The sequence below is a fragment of the Gobio gobio genome (genome assembly GCF_949357685.1).
Source record: "Gobio gobio genome assembly, chromosome: 23".
Taxonomy (NCBI): Eukaryota; Metazoa; Chordata; class Actinopteri; order Cypriniformes; family Gobionidae; genus Gobio; species Gobio gobio.
Genome location: NC_137119.1, coordinates 11,231,402 through 11,240,703, shown reverse-complemented (window position 1 = coordinate 11,240,703; position 9,302 = coordinate 11,231,402). Strand labels below are relative to the sequence as shown.

General features: G+C 38.2%; 1 protein-coding gene across 1 annotated transcript; it reads right to left on the bottom strand.

Annotated features, from left to right (window-relative positions):
* Nucleotides 1-244: 244 nt before the first annotated feature.
* nell3 (NELL (neural EGFL like) family member 3) lies at nt 245-7,488 on the bottom strand. Its single transcript, XM_079805519.1, has 5 exons — nt 7,399-7,488; nt 6,598-7,198; nt 3,249-3,802; nt 3,064-3,130; nt 245-2,967 (listed from the first exon to the last, which is right to left on the bottom strand). The coding sequence occupies exons 2-5, from the start codon at nt 7,178-7,180 to the stop codon at nt 1,439-1,441; spliced, it is 2,733 nt and encodes a 910-aa protein (XP_079661645.1). The 5' UTR covers nt 7,181-7,198; nt 7,399-7,488; the 3' UTR covers nt 245-1,438.
* Nucleotides 7,489-9,302: the final 1,814 nt, after the last annotated feature.

Below are 9,302 nucleotides of genomic sequence, written 5' to 3'. Positions count from 1 at the left end.
CATGTTTCGGCAGACATTCAACAGTTTTTTTTATTATCAAGTTCCTAAAAAAAAAGTGTATCGCACATATATCTCTGGCACTATTTGCTCCAAGGATATGAAGTGTAAAGATGTCCTGTACACCAGGTTTCACCAAACTGTTGCCTACTTGAAGTTGACACTGTGCCCAATAGAAGGTTGTCTGGTATCCATCTGGGATCAACTATGGGTGGACACCTTGATCCTGAACATATGGGTTAGCAAAAACTGGTAAATATATTTTATTTGCATTTACGAAGCAACCATTCTACTATGATCAATAACAACCACAAACATCTAGAACATGTTATAGAAAGTATAAGAATATTACAGATTTCATAGGTAGTATTTTATAAATCCAGGCATCGTCAAAAAGCATTTTTAATAAAATAATAAAAAGAATATTCTGTTCTTTGGCAAAATAGTTATGACTTTAATTTTTGTTTTATAAAAGATTACACTTCTATATCATGTCTACAGTAAATTAATTACCAGTCGTTGAATCAAAATACACTAGTCAAAAGCAGACATGGCATTAATGTTGCCAAATGTTTGTTCACTTCACTGTTTGTGATCTGTAGTTTCAGCACATACAGAAGCAATTAAACATGGTATGCAAAGGCAGCACATGGCAACAGTATTTGAGTAATACAAAACATATGCCACTTACAGTTAATAATGCTGCAATGTAACTTAGGACACATTTGTGTCTTAGGACACATTTGTGTCAAATTATAAATTACAACGTGAGAACATTATGGTCAGCAGTATTCATTCATAGTACTAAATATAAATATTTATGATCTTAAAGATGCATTAGGATTTCGTTATTTGATTTCTATGATAACATATTAAAACAAAAAATACAACAAAAAAGTTTTTAAAAAAAAGTCAATAATAACATTTTAAAAGACAAACATAAAATTGTAAACTGTACAACGTTCTGCACTTCAATATGATAAAGTGCAGTAAAATCATCACTTCAGCTCACAAATACACATAAAAAACACATTCTTACTCTCTCTTTAACAAGCACACTCTCTAACAGACACACATGAAAATACTTTTGCACAAATTTAAATTGATTCCACATTAAACAGATATGAAAAGCATTGGTCACTGCTCAACCAGCCAAAGCACTTAAAAAGTACTTTTTTAAAGTTCATTGTTTCAGCCAAGAAGAAAAATCTATTTTACAGTACAATACATTCCTCCTCACATAATTCCAATAAAAATAGAATCTGAATACCAGAGAAGTATTAATAGCACCTGTGCATTTGAACCCAAAAAATTAACCAAAGTCCATTGTATTGTTTCTACTTTGTATGACTGCACCTTATGAAAGCACCCATTATTCTGAGTTTTTTGTTTTGTTCTTTTTTTCAGTTAATTACAAAACCATAGATCTGCATATTTGGGATCATGATGCCAACCAAAGAATGGAGATGTTGGTGCCTCCTTCATGGGTGATCTGGTTGATCCGCCCACGAACGCAGTCCAAAGAAACATAGATGGCAGTACCATTCTGCACTTGGAATGAAGTTCTCAGCCCCACGCTGGCCCACTCACTACCTTCAGGCATATGTCCACCCACCTGCTGGGCCAAGGATGTGGCCTGACCTCCATCCTTACCTTGCCGGTAAAGGGTCAGCTTCACCACACTGCAAGAGTGGATCAGCTTTAGGTTGAGGGCCACACTGACTGTACCTGCCTCAGAAAACACAAAGTTCCTCTGGGCATGTGTCTCACCTGAACCAGCTAGCCGCATTTGGTCTGTATTCGGGCTCATCTGCCTGAAGAACAGGGGTTTATTTCGTACTGCCCCAGAGGGTAGACCTGTTCTTGAGACAGTGGCTGTGAATGTAGAGGAGACAGTGGTGGGGATCCAGATCAAGCTTAGCATACTAATCCCAGAACTATCGCCAAAGTAGCGGACATTGCACTGAGATGGGGCAACAATCTCAAAACTGAGCCAGTCTTCTCTGTCTACCCTTGTGGCTCCAGAAAGGGTGATGGAAGTGTCCCTGTAGTTAACGCCAGACTTAAAGGAGCGTAGCACCTCCTGATTAGTGCCATTGCGGTTGACGTAAGCAATCAGTGAGAAACCTTCTCGAACACAAACATGACCCATGGAATAGATAGCCTGCTGGAGCACAAACTTCACCACGCCACTCTCCATGAAACGCACTCCACGGCTGTCATGGGTCAGTGCCACTATGTAGGGATCAGAGACAGTGGCTATACGGAAGGTTGGGCGATGGTTACCCTGGTAGTGGGCTGCTGTTGACATCTGAGCAGTCATGGCCACAGCGCCAGTGTCATGGGATAGCCACAGCAAGCTGAACGAAGCCCCTCCAAGCTCATAGACTTGAATATCTTTACTCTGGTTGCAGTATTGGTTGGGACTCTTCAGCACGAGTGTGAGTATATTACTGGGTTCCACCTCAACTGCAGCACTTACAGTCACACCCTGGAAGAACTTTCTCTCCGGTTGCTCAATTCGAACCCCGCTAAGGTCTCGACCCTCCTCTTCACTGCCGTTTATCCGTATCCCGACCTGGAGAAAGTTCCTGCAGCTGTGCTTTAGTGCAAAGTTGTAGTCTATCCAGATCAGTCCATGTTGTTGCAGATTGAGGTAATCATCTTGGTTGGTCAGTAGGTTGTTTCCTTCTTTGCCACGAATATTAAGCTGTAGCCCTGGATAGATGGAAGTACTCTTCGATTTTGTTGGGGGCATGGCAATCGAAGCAGCCCAAGACTGTGAGAGCATGTTCTCAGACACAGTTCCACATACAGCATCACTGATGGAAGTGCAGGGGATGCCTACAGGCTCGCCATCGCAGTCTGAACAAGCCTGGCACTCCTGAAGTTCCTGATTGTAGAAGTACTCATGCCCACACAGCCCAGTGGAAATCTCTCTCTCAGAGACACCAAGACAACGAAACCCTCCTGATGAACAAAACAAAAAAATAAGCTTGGTGAATTCCAAGTAGAGACCACTCAAAGGCAGACATTGGAAGTGACGTCATGTTTGTATTTGCTTACCTGGAGTATTGAAACATTTTACTCGATCCCCACACAAGCTTGGTAATTCGAGGCATTCGTCCCTGTCCTGTTGATAGATATTTGTTACTCAAACACATGTTAAAGATTAAGACATACACCTTTGCTTGCTCTTTACTGAAACCTTATGTATTGCATGCATAATGCAATTTCTGCCACAGTGTCACCTGGCACATCCTATCAGCAGTGGGCGAGCACTGTGACACCAGGAAGAATCCAGGGGGACACGTAGTGCACCTTTCACACTGCGGTGGATCCTTTTGGAAGTCACAGTATTCTTCAGGTCCACAAGCAGTTTGACAGCCCAACAATGGATGCCCTGTGTCCCTAACTATATTTATCACCTTGGCATCCACATCTACCTTATGCACAGCATAGGACTTTTGTAGGTGGCTACGTGCTTGGTTCTGAAGATCGGCCAGGTGACTTTCAAAATAGCTTTGCAGTTCTCCCTGCAGACCTTGGAAAGAGACTTGCTTGACCGTCTCAGAAAGCAGACCGTACTGAGCCTTCACCACATCCATCTGCTCGAACATGCGGCGCTGCTGGCTGAGTATTTCACGCTGCTGGGAGAGGAGAGCCCCCTGCTGTTCCACCAGTCTCTGCTGCAGATCACGGATCACCACTTGCTGAGCTCTCAAAGCCTCCACCAGCTTTTCTTGTCCCTTTGCCAGCTGTAGGTGTAGGATAAGTGCGTCCTCGGCAGGGACCTCATTCTCTCCTTGTGAAAGAACAAAACAGGGAAGACTAAGTGGCTATAACTCAGCAAGTGTATAACAGAGGCGGACAGTACTTAAGTATTTTTACTTTCCAAGTAATTTTATTTTTCAAGTATATGTACTTTATCAGTGTTCTTCTTTGGAAAACTTTTACTTCACAACCTTCCAAAACATAATATTGTACTTTTTACTGCACTACGTTTCATATTGAATATAATTTAATACTTTATTACATTAAAAATGAAGTATTGCATACTTTAAAAAATATAGTACTTTCTTATTGTACTCAAGTAAAATTTTACTTTTCTTGAGTACAATATGAAAGTACTATATTTTTTATCTAAATAAGTATTCAAGGTAAAAAAAAAAAAAACTTTTATTTATGAAATGTAGTGCTGTAATAAGTATGACATTATAAATTATGCTTTGGAATGTAATGAATTAAACGTTTTCCAAAGAAAAACACTGATAAAATATATACTTGAAAAATGTACTGGAGTAGAAAGTAAAAATACTTAATTACTGTCCGCCTCTGGTGTATAATAATCTTTAAAGGTGCACTATGCAAGATCACTCTCAGTCTTTACTTATGATCCATTAGAAATGTGTGGTGGTGTTTGTGTCTACAGAAATACTGCACTCTGGATGTTTCTGGGCAGCAACCTTTGACCAGTGGGTGTTTTACCATAACCAATAACGACACGGCGAAGGTGAGTGTGGAAATGTATTGAGTGTGTCTGAAACACAGGAAGCTTTGTTAAGTTCTTGATCATTTGATAATGTTGCTATTGCCTTATTGACCTATTGATCTGTAACAACAGATTACTAGGAATTGTAATTAAATTTTTATGATGACACGTAATTGTTTATTAGCGAGCTAGACTGAAGATGGCTCAATTTACAGCCAGTAATCTAACTATTACAGTAAATGTTTTTTCATATACACAAAAAATGCTATTTATGTATAATAAACACATAATAATTGGAAATAATAATCACTCATCTTCCCGCTGGTATTATTTTGCGTCGTTGGGTTGCGTGTGTCTGATATTATGTTGGGCACAAGACGTCCTTTAAGAAGGGCATGCACATTTCCATTAATAGTTACACTTGTCCGATCCACTAACCGATTATTTGGGAGCAGTGTTGGGTAAGTTACTCTAAAAAGTAATTAATTACTAGTTAATGATTACATCTTCAATAGTGTAATTAAATTACTGTACAAATTACTCTCTCCAAAAAGTAATGAATTACTTATTACTAATTACTTTCTAAATCCTATATCAACCTCGAATAGTTAAGTGATTCAAGGATAGACATGAAACGGCTCTTTTAATTCATTCAAATAAATAATATAAAACTACATACATTATTATTATTAAATGACCAAAGTAGGCTATTACAAATGCTACAAGATGCAAAGGATACATAAAAACATGCATTTTAAAGTTAGACTTTAAATTTTCATATTAATTCCACTATTGTATTACATGTAATTGTTATACAGTCTAAACACAGTATTTAGTTCAATTACATCAGAAGTAACTGTAATTAAATTACAGAAAAAAATTTAAGTAATCCCTTACTTTACTTTTTTCAAGGGAAAAGTAATTACATTACAGTAACTAATTACTTAGGAACTAGATACACCCAACACTGTTTGGGAGTAATTAGAGACGTATGGTTTAACATGCTCTTGCTTTGATGCTTCTTTAGTGATCTGAGAAAATGGTTATCTAAACAAGTAATTAGTAAATAGTTGTAGAGTTAACAACTTTTTGATATGTGAATGTTATTTTAAAACCAAGCACTATTTTTTTTCTGTGCTAGAACTATTTCAATCGTATGGAAATGGATCAAAGTAGTCTGCAGTTTCTTGACAGTTGACTGCCAGCGGTGAAGCCAAGCAGATGTGTTTTTGCAATAATAGTTCTCAGGCCAGCTGTCAAATTTCCCTATTCATTGATGTATGGAAATACCAGTACTGATGTGAAAATCAAATAAAGTATGAGTTTTATGGAGCTTGATAGTTTGTGTACACTCCCCACCCTGCAGCATGCATCTCATATTGTTCAAGGACAACAGAGAGAATTCCTCTGTGATGTCTGCAAATTTACTCAGACGTCTCACACAAGCATTAAAGAGATTTCCTCTGTGCAGTTTGGATTAGACTACCAGACAACATAATTTTTTTATTACATCTATAGATAATGATTCTGGGGGGGGAAAAGAGGTGGGGCACCAAGGTATACAGTGATTGTATGATATGGAATTCATTGTATGGTAATCCCAGATGTCTTCAGGGGCTTTGTGAAATTGGGATATAATTATCAAATAAATTAAATAATAATAATTCAAAAAAAGAATTAAAATATAATATGTAAAACTAAAATAATCAGGTGAATACAATGGTTGGAAGCACCTGATTTATATCATGGTACTGAATTGATTACCATATTCATTTACTATGGAATTTTCACAGTCCAAGGTGCTTTGAAGAATAGCATGGTATTACCAAAGTACATTACAAAAAAACAAAAAACAAACTAGTGGTACGTGTTTAGTCAAAAAGTAACGAAAAATACATTAGCCTACATGGTTCAAGGTGTTTCAAATAATACCATGGTATTACCATGTTCAACAAAGCATATGGTAGGCTACTTTTTGCAAAGTAACAAATATAATTTTGGCTGGATATCTTTTTTAATTAACTATAGTAATACAATAGTCTACTCTATTTGATTAAATGTTACTACCATTGAACTGCAGAACAGCTGGAACCACTGTTTCAATTCACCTGGTTTGATGTCACAAGTGAGCTGAACTCCCAGAGGAGCCCCGACCTCGGATGCGGGATATCCAATGTCCGGAAATTCCCCCAGAAACTGAGCGGCTCTGTCTGCCACATGGATGAGGGTTGGCTGGCTGGGCTCGGGTACACACCCGTCTCCAGCAGCACAGGGTCTCGATCGGGGCTTCTGTCGTATCCTCAGAGGCAGACTGCACTCAATTCCTTTACATTCTCTGGTGTCGTTCAGAACACGATCTGATCCTTGAGGCGTAACGCAATCTGCACACACAGGATCAAAAACTCCAGCGACGCGCGTCTGGACGGTTTCCCTTGTCTGGTCTCCAGACCGCCCGCGCTGAGACCGAAATGTTGCATGATGTTCAGATGGAAAGCTTAAGGGGGCATGATGTTGATTTATTGATCTGCTCTGTGTTGTCGGACTGTGTTGTCGCGGCGGTCTGGGCGATCTGCCTCCCGGGCAGTGTGATCCGGAGCAGGGTCTGGTGTCTCCAGAGTCCCCCGAGCGCGCGGAGCGGAACGTGCATAATACATACACCAGCAGCAATAGCGTCTTTTTGGGTGATGACATTGTTAATTCATTTATCTCCTTAAATAATTTTTAAAAAACAAAAAAAAAAAAAAAACAATGATGAATTATATTATCAAACACGTTTTTTAAAAGAGTCGACTGAAGTTACAGAAAAGAAAGTACGTCCATTTTAGGTTTTGAAACATAAATATGTTTTGATTTTGTTCTTGTATGTTTAAATCTGCAGATAAACTCTTAAAACAGTGAAATTAGATTACCTGCAGCTGTCTTCTGTTGGAATGTCAGTGAAAATATAAACAGCAGGAGGTGAGCATCTCTACTTCACTGCAGTGTGTGTGTGTGTGTGTGAGCCACTCTAAACACTTCTGAAGGAGAATGCCATAGGCTTTGTCTCAAAAACTAGTGAGCTCCCTATCTAGACAGCATTTTTGGGGCATCATAATACATAGATGTGCAGTTTTGGTTGGTGCACATTATGCATTTTTTGCCATCACAGATACACAATTGATCATCTTTTTGCACATGCAATATTTTTGAGCATCATATGGGCATTTACATAATTTTAGTTCAATGTAAGAAGCCATTTTGGGCATCATCAGCCCATGCTGCATTTTTGAGCACATTAGGAATGTTGTGATGCTGAAAAATGCTGTATAAGTGTGTCAGTCTATGTCTTTCTCCCCCAAAAGTGTTTAGAAAAATCCTGCACACACATATAATGCCCAAACCAAATGTATGTGTGCCAAAATGTGCTTTTTGAGCCCAAATAATGTCCATGTGTGCCTGTAATGCCCAATAATGCTGCACACACCAACAATGTCCCGAAACTGCTGTATCCGCAAATCATGGTCAAAAATGCTGTTTAGTTAGGCGGCTTGCTAGATTTCGGCACACAGCCTGTATGTGGCATTCCAAAGACTTAATTAGCATCAGGTTTCTCCAGCCTGAGTTTAACCCCTCACTCTCCCTGTCTTTCATCTGTTTTTTCTTCCTTTGATGTTTATTTTCCCTTTTTCTTTTAGTTTGCTATGTTGTACAATATTCGACTTGACACTTTTAACCTCAAAATACTAGGCTACAAATAAGGAGCTATTACTGAAAAAGCCAGTCTAGACAACAAAAAATGTGTATTATTTTTCCCTTGCGAAAAAGAAGTACACTGCACAGCATTTAAAAAGGGTACTTAGGTTAGACTTTATTTTAAGGTGTCATTGTTACAGTGTAATTATATATTTACATACTGAGTAATATTAATTATGCATAATTACATGAAACTAACCCTCGACCAAACTCTAACTCATGACAGTGAATACATGTAGTTTATCAATATTACTCAGTACTTAAATATATAATTACACTGTAACAATGACACCTTAAAATATGACACATTAAAACAAAGTGTAACCATAAAGTGTTTTAAGCCCCGGTCCTTATTATGAAAAGAATATAAATTATAGAAATACCTAAGTCTGAACTGATTGCAATTCGTTGAACTATAAGTCCCTTTTGATCCACCTAAGACTATGTACAACTTTTAGGTAATTTCATGATTACTTTTTGATTACACTCTTAAAGTGTACTGCAGAATGTACTATCAAGCACTTAAGGTAAACTAAAATGTACATTTCTATTGAAATTTGTATGTCATGTATTTATTATTACACTGTGCACTTTTTAAAGTCATGAAAGTGTACTCTCTTAAAGCACACTTAAGTTGTCATTTACAGTGGTTATTATTATATTACCTGCAAGTAGGCCTACGTTTTTGCACATTTAATACAATTAAGCACACTGGTATTCACAAGGGTTTGCCAAGCTCTTCCTATGTTTAAGCTAAATATATCCTCCAATATAGGGATTTGGATGCAGACAGGAATTCAGTGGATGCAGTGCAAGTTTTTAATAGAGGCGTCTTCATGAGTAATGGAAAGTTGTTACGACCAATGTCACCTTTGTTTGTGGTCATGTCCGTTTTTTTAAAGATAGACAGGCTTTTGATTGTTTAAACAGCTGTTGTCTGTCATTCAGAATCTGTCAGGCAGAAGAAAAAGTCTTAAAGGGTCAAAGTTTATTTGCTAGGGTTCAGACGGCCATGCTAGACACACATTTGGAGGGGAGAGACGGGAATCCAGAGCTCTTGGTGCTTGATAATTAAAGAGCT